The following is an 18,284-nucleotide window of genomic DNA, read 5'->3' on the forward strand; positions in this document are numbered from 1 at the left end:
GATTTAGGGCCTGTTTAATTCGCTGATTCGAGTTTTTAGTTCGAGTTGAGATGTGATTTTATGTGAGAGCTTTTTACTGTAGTAAAAAAGTTAGATGTGATTGTTTGTGAGAACTTTTTACTGTAGCAAAACTCGAATTCTAAACTCGAATTAGCAAAATGAACGGGGCTTTAAGAAAATACAATTTTGAAGCATGCATTCAGCTTTCTTAACAAATGATGTGTTATGCTTATAGCTAGCCCAGACTCCTTTAGCTAGCGCAGAACTAGAACTCAAAACATATTATTTGTGCATAAATAAACCCTTAAAAATGAGAAAATCCCGCTAGAGCCTATTAGACTGGGAATCCTCAGGGGTCAGAACAAAGAAAATATAAGCATATAAGACCGCATCGAAAAACTTTCAAGAAAGTTTTTAGAACAAGTAACGACATTCATATGCATGAGAACATAAGCTTTACTTACTGAGCTATCTCACAAGACTTAGCATGTGTTGTAGATTAATGAAAGGACAATAAATATAAAAGCAGTCGATGTCGAAGTCAGGAGGACAAAAGAGAAATTTTGTCATACTGAAATGCTTGATCTGGTATGTAACCATATGTATAAATATTTTTATGAAATAAAATAAGATTCCTTTCATGCATTTAGCTTGACTTTTTCAAATATACAAATTATTCTGTTTAAAAACTAAGTTCAGTAGTAGCATTCATCAATGTTACCAGCAAATTGATTATATCAGATTAAAAATCTTCCACTGTAAGCTTGATAATTTGGGGATGTTACAATTTATTACAGTTAAAAAAATAAAATTATACAACAAATGAAATAACTAGCCACTCCATGTTAGCTATATTTAGCTAGTGTGGAAGGTATTCTCAAAAAATAGCTAACTATTTAGCTAATGGTTGGAGTAGAGAAAAGCTAAAAAAAGCTCAACCATTAGCTACAGTGTTTTCATCTCATAAAGAATATGAATTCAAAAATTTATTCTCTTACAAAGTTTCCGTCAATAAATCAAAATTATTAACTTGAATGTGAACTAAACAGCCCCTTAGTAATCAATTGATGTGGTTTATCGCTTATTGACTTTTGTTCTTTTTACTAGTTATGCATTTGTATTCAACGTGTTATAATTTTTGGATAAAAATATTTAAAATTTCTTCAAAATTTTTTTATTAACTTTAATATTAATTTAAGATTTTAGTTTATTAAAAAATTAGAAAATTTAAGTAGAGCACAGTTAAAAGGAAAAACAAAGTTTTTAGTGGACAAATTAGAGAATAAATTATTTCTGGAATATATATGAAAAAATAATATTCAAAAGGTTTAAGGAAAAAATATTTAAGTAGAGACACATATGAGAAGATATGATTTCAGTAAAGTAATTAGATAAAAGAATATTTATGAGGGCCACTTTAGAAAAAGAATATTGAGTAGAGTCATACGTAAGAGAATTATTTAAATGGAGATAAATTAGAGTAGTTTTATTTAAATAATAAATAGTAGTTGAGAGTGCTACTCATAAAAAAAAAATATGTATAAATATGGAGATATTTGAAACCACTTGACTAATTCATAGTTAAAAATGTAAAATAAAAAAAAAAACCGTAAAAAGAGAAGAAAAAAGGGCTTTTAAAAAATAAGTATACACTAAGAAATAAATAATATGGACATTTGTAAAAATTAGTTAATAGGAGTAAGTGAGAATAAAAATAATTTCAAAAAACACATAAAAAATAATTAAACTGTAGAAGAAAAAGTAAGATTATATATTTAAAATAACTTATTTTAATATGTGCAAAGTGAGAAAAAAAAGTAAAAAAAAAAAAAGTAAAAAAAAAAGAACTTTGGGAAAAAAATAGAAAAAAGAGAAGATAGAAAGAAATCATGAAAATGTTTGAAGGAAAATAAGAAATGAAAACAAAAAGAAGGTGAAGCCTTCATGTGATGCCACACGTCAAATGAAAGAAAAATATTTTTGACTTTTTATGTATGTAAAAAGATTACTGATTAAGATTGATTATTTTGAATCAATAATTTATTGATTTCATTATAAACCGTTAGGAGATCGATAATAAACATATTACTTTCTTTAGTGAAAAATTGAACGAAGCCGAAAGGAAGTACTCAATTTATGACAGAGAGTTCTATGCAATAATCCGGGCTCTTAGTCATTGGAGTCACTATTTGCTGCCCGAAGAGTTTGTGCTTTATTCAGTCCATGAGGCATTGAAGTGCTTGAGCACCCAACACAAGCTAAGTGCACGACATGCAAAATGGGTGGAATTCCTTCAGGCTTTTCAATTTGCTCTCAAACATAAATCAGGGCAATTGAATAAGGTAGCTGATACATTGAGTAGAATACATGTTTTGTTAAACACTATGCGATCTGTGGTGATTGGGTTTGAGGTTATTAAGGGGAGGCGGTTTTAAAATCATGAGTGATTTTAGTTTAAAATATCACATCATGGTTCAAATCTTAAATCAGAACTATCTAAACTAAACACTGATTATGAGTGAGTAAAATCATAACCACTTTTTACTTTTTATAAACAAATATTAATTTAAAACAGAATCATAATTTTAGGTTTTAGAACCTTTATACCAAACGTGCTCTAAAACCCTATATGAAGAGGATTCTGATTTTGGCACTCTTTGGAATACTTGTTTAGGTGGACCAAAGAACCTATTTTTTTATTCATGATGGTTTCCTTTTCAGGGGTAAGCAGCTTTGTGTACCAAACTGCTCACTTAAAGATGCCATAATTCGCGATGCTCATGGCGGTGGGTTTGCTGGACATTTTGGCCGAGATAAAACCTTAATTATGGTGCAAGAACACTTCTATTGGCCTAAGCTTATGCAAGATGTTGAGAAGATTGTGAAGAGATGTGTTACTTGTCACAAAGCCAAGATGCATGGGAGCAATGCCGGATTATATACTCCTCTTCCAATTCCAACAGCACCTTGGGAAGATGTGAGTATGAACTCAAAGAGGTAAAGATTCAATTATGGTGGTAGTGGACAAAATTTTCTAAAATGGTTCATTTTGTTTCGTGCAATAAAACTTCGGATGCCACTCATGTTGCTCACCTTTATTTCAAAGAAATTGTTAAGCTTCATGACATTCCAAAAACCATTACCTCTGATCGAGATTCAAAATTTTTGAGTCATTTTTGAAGAACTCTTTGGAAGAAGTTGGGAACTAAGCTTCAATTAAGTTCATCTAATCATCCGCAAACGGATGGACAAACTGAAGTTGTTAATAGATCTTTGGGAGCTCTACTTCGGAGTTTGGTGAAGAAGAATGTTAGAGAATAATGAGAGCTTTCTGCCTCATGCCGAGTTTGCTTACAATCGTTCAACTAATCAAACTACTAGCTGTTCACCTCTTGAAGCAGTTTATGGGATGAATCCTATTGGCCCTTTGGATTTATCTCCCATTCATTTTGACAATCATTATAGTGGGGAAGCTGATGAAAGAGCTAAGTTTATTAAGCAAATTCATGAGCAGGTGAGAAGCAAGATCTTGAAGCAAACTAAAAAGTACAAAAGGCAAGTTGACAAGCATAGGAAGAAAGTTGTGTTTAATGAAGGAGATTTGGTGTGGATTCATTTAAGAAGAGAAAGGTTTCCTAACAGGAAGTATGCTAAAACTTCAACCTTGAGCTGATGGTCCTTTCAAAATTATTAAGAAGATTAATGACAATGCTTACAAGGCGGAGCTTCCGGGTGATTATGGAGTTTCAACTGTGAAAGTATAAAACTATTGTTAGCCCACCTCCAAACAGCTTAAATTTTTGAGATGGATTGATAAACTAACGTCAGCAACTTTCAATGTTTCGGATCTATCCCCATATCATGCTGATGAGCCACTAGACTCGAGGACGACCTTTTTCAACCAGGGGAGAATGATGCACTTGAAGATGCAATTGAACCTATCGTGAATTCTCTTGCTGAAGAATCAACTCAGTTCAGCTTAATGGTCCAAGAAGCACTCAAAGCTCAAAAGTTCACGTTTGACCAGCCCACTATTTGGTTTAATTATTCGACCAGCTGTTTGTTTAATTAAACACTATGAATTTGGAGTGTTATTAGTGTGGTTATTATCTATTATTTATTGGTGTGATCTTTTCCTATTCTTGGAGGGTTGTTCCAAGATTAATTATAGACTTTTCCTATTATGTTTTAATTATAGTCTTTTCCTATTCTTGGAAGGTTGTTCCAAGATGAAATATGCTAACTTTCAGAATGAAAAAACACACTTTCAGTTTGGGAAAAAAAAACGTGGTTGTTATTTTTTTAATCAAAGCTCTTATCTCAAAGGTGGATTCCTTTGAGTGGTGAGCTTAGTCTGAGTTCTTATCTTTAAGATGGTGAAATTCTTATCCTCACAGCAGCGAACTTGTATTGTTAATTATTGTTTTTCTCTTAAACAGTACCAGTCATTCTGCAAAAGACACTCCGACGCTTAAGTCAGGGGAATATCCAAAGGATCTCAAACAATGAACGGAAAGATAGAAAGAAGAATTTGGATTGAAAGAAAGTCTTTTTGTCACAAAAGGGGTCTCTCCTCTTCATGGCCAGAGGATCCTTTTTCATTCTTCATCATTTTTTATTTATACGTTAGTTACCATGATCAAGATAACATTCCCAATTCATCCTAATTATGACACGTCACTGATCCTTTTCCTTTAGGGTTTCTCTTAGGACATTTCTTCTCTAGAAGACCCTTGGAAGCTTCCCGATTTAGGATTCGGTCACTTTCAATTCTGTTATTTAATTTACACGTGCCATGTTTGTTGTTGTGTGATTCTGCAAGTGCACGGATCATACAAGTAATAAAGTATACTGGAGTACGGATATTGTTCGCACGAAGATTGAATCACCAATAATATAATGTAGAAATCATGCAAACACCAAATTAAGTGAAAGAATAAACTAAACAAATATTCACTAAATTGATGTAAAGAGATAAGTGTAATATAAATGAAGCTAAATGTGATAGAAATGACAAAAATGCAGCTACGGGTTGTAATCAGTGATTTAAACAAACTAGGATTGTTAATTTCTCCTCAATGACAAGTCTGACAGCAAATGCTGCAGGAAATGCTATAGCATTATTATTCCTGTTAACTGAAACTTAGTTTCCTGCATAAAATTCTTCTGAATTAATTATGACTAAAAATTTTTCAAACCATTTTCAACATATTCCTATGTGAATATAGTTCTCAGAATGTAAATTTCAATACCGGTTTCAAAGAATTATGCAAGATGAACAATATATTTCTATATCATTCACAAATCAACAAATTTAAACAAGAATATTGAACTTGCATCATCCATGTTAGATCTAACTCAAATTAACCTTCTCAGTATTAATCTAAGTCTTGTATCCTATAGTTGATGGCCAGTCAAAAATAGAAATAATCAATCAACACACATGGATGAACAGGAATAAAATCAGTAAACATTCCATAAGCAAACTATCTTTCTTACAACCTTGGTTCCATTAACAATTCTAGCTAAGAACAACTTAGCTCATGGCTGAATTTGCAAAAACCAAATTCTCAGTATAATACATTGTTCAACAAAATTGTAAACCCAGAGAGAAATTAAATACAACAGAGAGATAGAAAAGAGTTTAGCTGATTTGGAGTTTCAATCTTTTTCTCCTCCTTTCCCTTCTTCAAGCAAGCTTTCAATGGATGAAGAAAGCTGGAAAAATCCTTCTCTGAGTATTGGTCCCCTTTTCTTCTTCCTCTCTGTTATGTACTAATTTAGCTCCCTTTTTTTTTTTCTCTCACAAAAAATGGCATAAAGCCTTATTAATGCTTCTCCTTTTTTTTCCCTCTCACAAAAAATGGCATAAAGCCTTATTAATGCTTCTCCTTTTTCTTTTGGTTTTCTCTGGCTCTGTGCGCTGAGTTAAGGGAGCAAGATAGCTTCCTCCTTTTTTTTTCACAGGGCTCCCCTTTTCTTCTTTAGGATGTAATCTCTTCTAGGGCACCAAAAAGGATGATGAGGTGTCACTTGGTGAGAGGCTAAGGCTCCAAATGACCTTGTTTAGAATTATCTCTATGGGCTTTTTGTCTTTTTTCTCCAGGTGATGCGTTGATGTCATCCCACTTGCCAACTACTCCCATTTTACTGCAGCAAAATACTATGGCCTTTTCTCTAGCATTCCTGCAATTCACACCAACACATCATAGAACATAACTCAGCCTTTTTTATTCAATTTTCTTCAAAAATCACCGTAGAAGCAGCACATGTAGATCTTAGCATGACAGACCGCAACATTCAGAAATTGAAGATAAAATATAGAAAAGGCAAAAGACAGAGAAAAAAAAGGACAAAAACAACTTAAGAAAAAACTTGCGCGAAATGTTTCACAACTAGAATGGAAATTTATGAGGATCATAAGCAAAAGATGTTTATATAAGGACACGTTTGAGAATAAATTAATTTAACAGGATAACTAGAAACAAATAATATTTTAGATAACTGTAAAAAAAGTATTTAAATAAGATATATTTGAAAATACATAAAAATTAAAGGTTAAAAGATACAATAAGAAAATATAAGAGAGAAAAAAAGAAGAAAAGAAAAACAAAATCAAAAAACACTAAAAAAGAAAAGAAAAAAAACTATAAAAGTATAAAAGCCAACAAACGGGGAATGAAAAGCCCTAAAAAAAACTTATTCTCCTCACAGGTAAGGTCACATTTAAGAATCAATTAATTTAGTAGGGTAATTAAAAGGAAATAATATTTTAAATAACCGTAATAAAAGTATTTAAATGAAATATATTTGAAAATATATAACATTTAAAGATTAAAAGATGCAATAAGAAAAAATAAGAAAAGATAAGAAAGAAAAAAGAAGAAAAAGAAAAAAAAAGTTAAAAAAGAAAAGGCAAAATAAAAAGAGGGGGCAATGAAACTCCCCCACCCCCGCTAAAAAAAAGTAGGATAGGATATATATATATATATATATAATTTTAATAGTTATTTTAATATTTAATTATTAATGGATATTATTGTTTTAGTCATAAGATATTGAACTAATAGTTGTAATAAATTAGATAGTTGAAAAAAAATTTATAACAATTACTGGATTCTTATCATACCATTCCATCAAAATTTTATATTTAGTGAGAAATACTGATAGAATCCACACACACACATATATTAAGATGCAAGTAGCATTTAGTGTCTAACTTATCTTATTATATCTGATGACTTATGTTAGGATATTTCTAATACCATGCTAAATTAAATAATTTAATTTAGCACCAAAAGTGTGAAAGTGACATATTTAATAGAGATAAAATTATTTTAGTACTTTATATTATATGAAAACATCTCGAAAGTATCATGTATTTTTTATAATATCAAACATATACTTTTATGTTTTAAAAACATCTTTTATGTACCTTGAGATTATTTTTGAGACATAAAATGTTCAAATTATTCTAATGAATTAATTATAAATAAAAAATTTTGCTCAAAATTAAGTTTTACACAATCATTTTATTAAAATGTTCTCAGCAATAAAATGTTTTGTTTTTAATTGTTTTGTAAAAATTAATTTTACAAAATACTCCAAAAGCACTGAAGGTTTTTTTTTTTTTTTTTAAACAATATTATCCTTCTCAATCTGTATTTAAGATAATTTAACATGTTATTAAATAAAACCATTCTTAAAAATTAAAAACAGTAAAAATAATTGAAGTATTTGTTTGATTAAAATATTCATTTCAACATTTTAGATTTTTTTAATCTAACTTTTTAGTTAAGTCATAACATTATACTTAATATAAATTGAAAAAGATAACATGATATATTTTTAAAATTTTAATTTTTTAGGGGTATCTTGAATTTGATTTTTATAAACACGAGTGTATTTTAGGCATTTGCATAATAAAAGAGAAAAGTGGTACTTAGACAACATACAGGGGCGTTCTGGTATTTTTCTCCTTATTATTTTTTTATTTTTTATTTTCCTTTTATTTGTCCCTACTAGAAATTTTTTTTTTAAATACGTCCTCATTTAAATAAGAATAGCTAATGCATCTTTTATTATTTAATAGTTTCCACAAAATAATACTTGTTTTGACCAAAACCCATTTTTTTTCTTCGCTTTTTTATGGGTTTTTTTCTTTTAATTTTAGATTTTAACTATGAATTATCGAAGTAAGTATTCTAAACAAGCTCCATATTTACATATGTTTTCTTTTTCTCAGTCGAACTTTCCACCACTATTTATCTTATAAATAAAATTGTTCTAGTTTATATCCGTTTAAATAATTTCTTTTTTTTTCCAAATGTGACACTAATAAATATCTTTTTTCTAATTGTTTTAACGAAATCATATCTTCTCATATTTGTCCCTCCTTAAATATTATTTTTCTTATAATCATCTCAAATACTATTTTCTTATATGTACCCACAAATAATTTACTCTCTAATTTATCTTACTAAAAGCTTTAATTTTCCTCTTTCTATTTTTATTTTTCACTAAACTGAACTCTTAAAGGAATAATAACATGTTGACGCGCGTGCTTTCAACTAGTAATTTAAAAATGACTGTTATAATGATAAGTGAAAAAAGGACTATATCAATCAATAGTAATCAAATTGGATGGACATAGGTTGATACAAAAATCACCTTTCCAGTAATGTTGTGGTACAAGGCAAGGACAACTTCTACTGTAGATTCAAAGTGTGTGGTTACATCATAACTCTGCATAGGACGTTATAGTTAAGAACACCCAAAAAGAAGAAGAAGAAGAAGAAGAAGAAGAAAGAAGCAATTTTCAAATTCAAAACTTAATTGCCAGTCCCCCAAATGCACATATTGACTATCCAATTCTCAATTTTTTTGTTTTTTGGTGGGAATTCTCAAGATGTTTTATATCTGCTTCTAACTTAAAATCAATGAAGTAAACATATACCTAATGAGGTTTTTCAAACGGGCCCTAACACCACACCCAAACTAATGGGATCCACCTGTGGGGCTCACGTGGGTCTCGCAGTGGGCCCCGTGTGCCTGTTTTTGGTGGGTTTAGGGCACGATAATGACTTTTTGAAGGTAAAACATACACACAGGTGTTTGTCCACTCACACTTGATATGAAGCAACTGTCAACTTGATGATCGTTTTTGGGTTCAAATCTGTCGTAGGTGTCATAGAATATCTCATCAACAGCTACCAGTAAGGTCAATTCCTGGCTTCAATTCTACCTCTGGGTTGTCGGTCTCTGCTTCTGTTGAAACAAAAGCAATGTTATTTCCCTTTGCAGCTACATTGTGAGCATAGGAGCAACAGAATAGGTACCTAGCACAACAGAAATTCAAAAGGCAGAAATATAGAGATGATTAAATAAATTATTTTATTCTATTTACAAAAAATTCAATGACAGTGTATAAGATACTGTCTTGAATCATTAGATCATATCAGACTTATATCAAACTTATAAAAATTTAATGGAAGGTGCTATATTCCTTTTCTGTTTTGTCATTAAGGAACTGATTATAAAGCTATGCCACAAAAAAAGCACATTAACATAAGATTTTGAGTAATAAGAATGAGGCTGAATTATGGGTTTTTTTATTTTTTATTTTTTGGTTGCCCCCGGTAAGAGCTTATGAGAAGAATTTAGTAAACTATATCAAACTTAAAAAAGTATAAAAGTTTAATGGAACCTAATTCACTACAATTTTTCTTTCTTTCAGGTGCTATATTCCTTTTCTGTTTTGTCATTAAGGAACTGATTATAAAGCTATGCCACAAAAAAAAAAAAAAAAAACACACTAAAATAAGATTTGGAGTAATAAGAATGAGGCTGAATTATGGGTTCCCCCCCCCCCCGGTAAGAGCTTATGAGAAGAATTTAGTAAACTAGTAAAGAACTCTCGAGCATACTCAAGACCCACAGGACTCTTGTTTATTATTGATTTTCAGTTTCAGATATCGAGTGTAGATCTTTATTTATTTATTTATTTATTTTGCATTGGTGTTTCTGCACCCTATGAAAAGGAAATATGAAGATCAAATAAAAGAAATGTTACACATACACGTCTGATTTACGACCAAGTTGCTTCTGTGGCAGAATAACCTGGGCAGAGTGAGAATCATTGGTATCCGGAATAGGATGGCTCATTATACATATAGCCCGAGCAACTTTCCCAACTTTCTGAACCTGTTGTATATTATATATAAATTTCCAACTATATATATGTACATTTCATATGAAAATAATAGAATTCCCATTTTAGTAGTAGAAAAAAAAAATTGCAGATAATGCAATATAGAAGTGTTTGTCAGATCATAACTTATCAGGCAGATATGATGGATCACAAACAACTTTCTTGCATTTGGCAGTCTCTCCCTCTGAGGTCACTCCAATTGCTTTCCCATTGCTATCAAACTCCACCTATAATCCAAAAACATTAAATCAAAGAACAGACTAAATGGAGAGCAATAAATTAGGAGAAGGTCTTAGTGGTCCATTTTAAAGCCTAATTACTACTCTTTTTTTTTTTCGTAAACGATGAGAGAAGACAACTGACATCTGCAGATTGTAAAGACATCTTAACTAGGTTGGTACCCACTACAGACCACATCCCACAGCAAGTCTCACACTCAAATTTACTGAAAATAAAATATATAGAAAGAAAAAGGGAATAAGACCGAAGAATCCGGGCCCGAAGGTTTACAATAAATTAATAAAACCAAAAAAAAAAATTTAAATAAAGGAAACCCTAAAAAAAACACTGACAAAAGAAATGATCTACTCTCTTTGCAGATAAAATAAAAGAGAGGCCTTATTATAGCCTTCAACCTGCAAAACCCGGTGGGAAAAAAACAGGAAGAAGGAAGAAAGAGTGCATGATCCAGGCAGGCTTTCTATCTCCAAAATTCCAAACATGGGTACATTTTTATCATCGCTGAATCACACTGAATTGTAATATCAAAATGAATTTTGTATGAAAATCCACCTTTTTTAAATGAATATTCCTTAGGCATAAGTTGTGAGCAATTTACGCCTTGGAGGTTTTCAGGGACAACAAAGAAAAAAGAAAGAAAGAAAAAGTCCAAACAATTTACCTTGCATTCTGGCTTGTTAAGCATATAAGTTCCACCATAAACTGCACTTAAACGAGCAAATGCCTGCCAATAGCGCCTAGTTATTAGGGCAACTAACTAACTTTTATCTCCCTTCATATTGTTAAATAATAGTAAGAACAAAAAAACAAACCTGAGGCAACTCTCCCAATCCGTACAGTGGATAGATATAAGGTGATCCTCCTTAAATCTTGCCAAAGACTCAGCATAGAGCTTTTACAAAAAATAAAATAAAATAAAAATAAAACAAATAAATATCTGACATTGTTATATTAACTAAGTTGATTAGCTTATATCATGAGTGAGAATATATAATTGAGTGTTACGTTGAGATAATTTTTCATAACAATTCATGTTACCAACCACCCAATTGTGCATAAAACAACAGATGTAGTTGAAATGCGCACCTTCATTTTCTGTAAAAATTCCATGGCTGGCTGATCCAAGTAAGTATCATCAATATGAAGAGCCAAGGCATGACCAATCCATATTTCCTATAAAACAGGAAAAGTATTCACAAAGCTAAGTCAAATTGTCCAAATTAATTCTGCCAATTGAGTCACATTATTGTAATGATATACAACATATACCAAGGGAAGAGTAATTCCCACATATTAATTGAACAACAGGCATTTAAAGTTCAAGTCAAGGAAACTAGACATTAATCATACGCAGGCTAAAACTCCTTTTTTTTTTCTTTTCTTTTTTTTTTTTTTTTGGGGGGGGGGGGGAGATTGGTTAAAGCATCTTCTACATTTGTTCTCTAGACAGAGAAGGATGGGGAGGGAGATTGGTTAAAGCATCTTCTACATTTGTTCTCTAGACAGAGAAGGATACTAGTGTCAACAAAACCAAAAACTATTATCTCTCTAATCAAAAAATAAAATAAAATAAAATAACGGTAGATTAAAACACAATATAATAACCAATGAAAGTTTTCATTGGGGGAGTAAAACAATAGACGTATGCATGAAGGGGAAAAATGGAAGTACGTATACGCGATAAGATCTCAAGCTGTAACTTTGATCAAATCCAGCCCTCCATGAGATTTTGGATCATTCTCTTCATAGTCTTGGACATAAATGAAGAACTTCCTTGCACGGCGTTTCTCAAACAATCCCATCAGTGGTGATTTTAGTGCTTCCACATCAGTTGCTGGAAGTTTATATATCTAAGAAGAACGCTTATATTAAACATATTTTCAAAGTTTCAACCGTTTGAAATGACAAGTATTATATCAGAAATTATTGTTTGTAGAAATTTGTACCTTTCCTTTGTTGTAGACAAAGCTTCCATCTACAGCCTTGAAGTTTAAGTACTTGGTGACATCTGTGTGGATTAGGATACGAACCAGACCACCATTTGCCATTGTGAACTAGTACACGAAGAAATCGAGAGTCGGGGATTTCACCGCGACAACATACGGCGCGTAAATTTTCGAACACGTGAGAAAGTGACAATAGAGAAGTTGCTTACGGAAGAATCTTAACATACTTTCAAAGATACTAATATATCTAAAATGGTAGTGTAGCTGAGACCATTAGCTATATTGCGGTGTAGTACATAGTTCATGAATAAATGATCCGTGCTGCTTAGCAGTAATGTGGTTGTTTCTTGTATAATTCGAGTAGTCCTTGTTTAAACAATTAGCTATTCCTTTAAATATAGGACATTTTTTAGATCTGCTTATTTCTTAAAGGGTTTTATCCTTTCTAAAATCCTTACGAGCCATCTTCATGCTATATTTTGTCCAGAAATACACTTTAACAACAAAAGGGCCAAAATTGTATATCTCAAAAACTTCAAGAGAGCTAGACGTCTAAAACTAAATGTTAGTGGCTCACGTGAGACAAGTGCATATCCTCAAGGGCCAACAGTGTAAATAACTTAACATAAAATTATTAGCGTTCCATCTCGTAACAACCTAGGTTTTTAAATGATAGAATTGGTAAACTAATATGGTATAAGAATAAGAGATCCAAAGTTCAAGCCACTGCGATTGAACTCTTCAGTATTGCTTTCAAGTACTGTTGGCCTTAATGTGTTTTGATCTCTAAGATTCATGCTCTTTCTATCAAACGCTAGAATTCGAAGAGAAAGTCACAGTGTTAGAATATAAAATTGTTTTTAGCTAGAATAGAATATAAAATTGTTTGCCCACGTTTTAATTAGGCTAATAGCTTAAACTCGTGGGAGGATTGGTAAAAACGACAATTTCTTTTCAACACCAAGAAGATTTTTCATTCATTGGAAACTATGAAATACCTTAGGAATCATATCAACATTGTACTCCCTGCTGGAGCCCAAATGTTCGGGAGGCTGATCATTTCCCCTGAAACGCTTCCAAAGCTGTACACAACAAAAAGATTAGATCAATTTCCAAAGGAAATTAATTATTACAAATTAGAGAAGAAAACTAGAATAATATATATATATTTGTTTTGCAATTATCAAATGTTCTGATTGAGGGTGTGATAAAAGTAACCTTGTTAAGATTAAGAGAAGTTGATTCCCCTCCATAATAGTCATTTCTGTCCATATGCAATACCTGTTTCAAACAAACAGCAAAAGGGTATCTTACTAGTACTATATTTGCTGATTTTAAACCAAATTGATCATAAAAGCAACCAAAATCAGAAAATTACTAATTATCAACGGTAGTGAATTATTAACACCTGCTTTTAATTAGTAAACAATTTAGTGTTGTTCAAAAAATCTCTTTAACGTTAAATATGTAATTTTTGTTGCAAAAATTGCTGCTAATTTATAGTTGTCGTTATAATTATATATCAATATGTAAGTTGAATAATGACGATCACAAAAATAATTAGATCAAAAATTTTTTCCCTCTCTCTCAAATAAGCAATTAGATGGAAGATCATTAGGGGAATCAAACCCAAAGTACTGAGACTACAATAATAAACAAATTCACTTACAAATATTCTCTTCGATTTAAACAAAAAATGATCAAGAATTTCCAAGGAAAAAAAAAACCAGTAACAAATGTTGAAACTAGAAATGAACAAAAAATGAAAACACGAGAATATAAACAGAAAAGTATAATCAGTTACTTTGAAACCATCAACAGAAAGAAGGCCACTGAGAATGCATTCCTTGAGACTGGTTCCGAGAACGATGACATCGTACTCTTCGTCCATGGCGGCAGATCAAAGAGAGAATTTCTAAGAATTAATTAAATGAAGGAGCCGATTGAGAAAAGGAGACTCACGCCTTTGTTTTAGAGAGATCCAGATTCTATGTCTAATTAGTATATAACTAATCAGATCATACAACATCAATTCATGATAAGCAAAAAAAAATAGGTAAAAAACAATTTAAATTCTATTTAAAAAAAGTAGTTCAAACTTTTTATATGATTTGACATCATATAATTGGTTAGACACCAATTAAAATTTTAAAATTAGATTGAGGATTTGAGTCTGTTTTAGAGACACTTAGAGAGAAATGTCTCTGCTAAATTTACTCACGTACGTCACTTTAAGCGCGTGCTATTTTTCTTCTTGAGCGGCATAGTTTTGACATGCAACAAATGTCGAGTTCACGTGATTTACACCTGGTAAGTGCGCCCGAGGATTGAAAAGAACCTGAGACTTTTTTTAGACCTTTTTCGTAGGTGGTATATTGGTATGATTAGTTTCTGACTGTTAGATTTAATCAAAATCACATAAGATTGAAAAGATATATAAAACCGACGGTAAAGTTGAAAATAGAAGAGAAACTTTCTTTCTTTGAGGGGTTAAAATTTTTAATGTAAGTGACTAGTATGTTCATTATTCTTTATAATTCGTAGTAAGGGGTCATTTTAATTTTACAAGAAGATTTATGAGTAAAAGATAAGCTTATTAAGGTATTTAATTTGAAGTTTCCTAGGAATTTAAAATAAATCATGAATGTATCAAATTGGGTCAGTGTGAAATTAATTGACTCCTAAGAAAATTTGGTTATGGATAATCTAGGAAGTAAGTACACTAGATGGCAAAATTTTAAACCTTGAGTTGACATTTAGCAAAATTTTTAGAATATTATAAATATAGCAAAAATGACATAGTAATTATCATAATAATATCATATTTTGTAATATATAACGATTTAGTCATTATTTGAATGGCATAAAAATGATATAAAATTTTGCTATTCTTGTAATATTTCAAAATTCTTACTAAATTTAAACTTTGCTATCAAAATTTTACTATATGTGTAAATCACCACCTAACCTCATTACATAAGGACACTTAACCCTAATAACAGATTAGTTTCACTAATACAATGTAATGAAGCAAAAAGAGGTAAAGATTGTGCTTCTAGTTCCCATGACAGGAAAATTTAAAGACACACCAATAATCAAAATCCAACCGGCTCTTTTAACATCACCTCGACTGTTGAAGAAAAACTCCAATTGGTCGAGAACAATAGACGTGCAGAATAGAAGCCAAACAAAACATCGCAAGGAAACAACTCTGGCAAATTATACATAAATAAATAATCATAGAGTGGTGAGACTACCTCTGTTATTAGATGTCACACGAGTTAAAACTCATGTAAATGATAGAACATTGGTATGATGGAGATCGCAACACCATTATCTTACAAAAACAAAAGAAAAAAAAATCGATGCACCTGTCCATGACCGGCCACAAGCCAAACTCGCTGAGGCGAATCTTCTCCGATCGCATCTTCCTCTCATTCTAGTAGGGTTCTTTTAGCCACAACCTTATTTCCCTAGATCTGGCCTCCTCTAAACACGATGCTGACTCGCCAGCCAACATTGCTCACTCCATGCACTGCACTAACTTGTGTGCCACTCCCTCTCGAGAAAATATAACAAACCCTAGTAAATGTGTTGTAGAGAAAGACCTCAAAGAAAAAATGACTGAGCAAATAAAAACAACAATCTAATTATTTACTAACAATTCAAATTATTTTCTTATTTTGTTAAGAAAATGAAAAAACACTTTAAAGTAAATTTCCTTCACGCTTTTCTCTCTTCCCTCCCTTCTCTCTTCTCTCTCTACTGTTGAGCCCCACCAAAGGGAAGAAGAGAGTTGCTTCTCCTTTTTCTTTTATGCAGCAACATCAATTTGAGGTAGGGAATTCCATGGAAAGTTAGAATTTCCGCTCATTTTGGTAAGGTTATGGTTTAATAGTCTATTTGCGTTAGGAATAAAACATTCTTATCAAATCCTAATACACTGAACTGGCTCACAATAGAACTAATATTGCTTCTAATTCCGTGAAAATAATCAAATCCTATTTATGATGGCCATTTACAGATTAACTTTAATCTCAAATAATTAATATGGTAACGTACGTGGACAGCTCGGAACATTGGTCAAGACATGTAATTCAAAAATATCGAATGAAATAATGAGCGCGTTTGGAACTCGTTTTAAAATAATTTTATTTTTTGTATGAAAATGAAAATAAAAACGTTTTCAATCTCAGACAGAAATCATTTTTGAAAATGCGTTTGGTAGTATTATCAAGAGATTGTTTTAAATGTAAAATAAAATATTAATGTCTATCTCTTTCTCTCTTTTGCTCAAGAGAGGGGAAAATAAAAATAAAAAATGAAAAACGATTAAAAGTCATTTTTCATTTCTCTTTCATTTTACACTAAACCAAAAAATTATTTTCATTTCCGTTTTTTATCTTTATTGCGCCAAACGCCATTTTAAAAACGTTTTTATTTTTTCTTTTTCGAAAAACGTGAAAAATAAAAATAGGATTAATTTCAAACACGGCTAATATTCCCTTAAATATTAATTTAGAACTTGGGTAAATGAGATGTAAAATCTATTTGATACTTTAGACATCGAATAAACCAAATTATATTTATAAGGAGGTTATGAATAAATTAGCCATTAAAAATATAATTAATAATTTTTTTTAGAATTAACTCTTAAAATTTAATATAAAATCAATATTGCCCCTTTTGTTTAAGTTGATCTACTTTAATAAAAGGACAGTTATGATTAAATTAAAGGGGTCAATAATAAAAATATCACTATTATCAAATGGTAACTTTTAACTTTTCCCTTTCATGAAAAAAATTATAATTAAAGAGGTTAACGAAATTTACGTAGCTTAAACTATAAATATTTTAATAAAAAAAATGATACTCCACTGAACAGTCTGAGTTGGGAAATATATAATAAAGAGCCAAGCATTTTTTTATATATATATTTAGTCCCCCCAAATACTCCATACCAAACAAAGGAATGATTCCAATTCATTATCGCAAAAGAATGTGCCAAAAGTATATCAGCAAAAGATAACTGCATAAGGGACTTAAAACACATTATTAGACTTTTGAAACTCTCCTGTTCAAGAGAATAATACCAAATAACTTTTGGAACTCATAAAGAGATACTTAAAATAAATTACTTTTGAAACTCTCATAAATAAAGACTTAACTATAATAACCTTGGAAACTCTTACTAAGATAGACTTATCTCTATTCTATTCATCAGGATGACATTTTCAATAACTATAAGGTACCCTGTTAATATTTTCTAAATATTTGTGCAAAAATAAATATCATGTCAAAAGACGAAGTATCAAAAAGACAGAACACTATTTTTTTTATATTATTGTCACGTCAGATTATTTCAGTAATTATAGTAACTATCGTAAGTCATTACAATGCACATAATGACTGTCGATAATTACAATAATTGACTTGTGTTGAATATGACGTGATAAAAAATGTTACAAAACTAAAATGTGTTAAAAAAAATAATTATAACTTTCGGCATCTATAACATGTTATAGATGATCGATACACAATATAAATCTGATAAAATGTGTTGATCATAAATTGTACACTGCACTTCCATGATTGGATTTGTTGCTGCGAATGGATGCCATGGAAATTGGAAGCTTTACCCCTCTTTAGGTACATTACTGCTCTAATTACACTTCTGCTTTCAAATCTAAGTTCAACTCTGCACAATTGCACTATCTAATTGAAAGTGCCGCTATAACTAAATAGATATACCTCAATTCTTGATCACTAATTGGGGAATGGTAACCTGCAATTAAGAAATTAAAAAAAGATGCACTTAGGCAAACTAAAAGTTAGCTTTCAGCTGCACAAAAATAGCATGTTTTTTAATTTCTCTCCCTTCCTATATT

General features: G+C 30.9%; 1 protein-coding gene and 1 pseudogene across 1 annotated transcript in view; both read right to left on the reverse strand.

Moving 5' to 3' along the window:
* Nucleotides 1–5,844: 5,844 nt before the first annotated feature.
* Nucleotides 5,845–14,317, reverse strand: LOC112091306 (annotated as a pseudogene).
* Nucleotides 14,318–17,798: 3,481 nt separating this feature from the next.
* LOC21394638 (MADS-box protein JOINTLESS) overlaps nucleotides 17,799–18,284 on the reverse strand; it is a 17,834-nt gene continuing 17,348 nt past the window's right edge. Inside the window, exon 8 of the mRNA XM_024164557.1 lies at nucleotides 17,799–18,181. Within this exon, the coding sequence (XP_024020325.1) occupies nucleotides 18,163–18,181 (19 nt within the window). The 3' untranslated portion in view covers nucleotides 17,799–18,162. The remainder of the gene's footprint in view (nucleotides 18,182–18,284) is intronic.

Source organism: Morus notabilis, unplaced genomic scaffold (assembly GCF_000414095.1).
Source record: "Morus notabilis unplaced genomic scaffold, ASM41409v2 Scaffold651, whole genome shotgun sequence".
In the NCBI taxonomy this organism is placed as follows: Eukaryota; Viridiplantae; Streptophyta; class Magnoliopsida; order Rosales; family Moraceae; genus Morus; species Morus notabilis.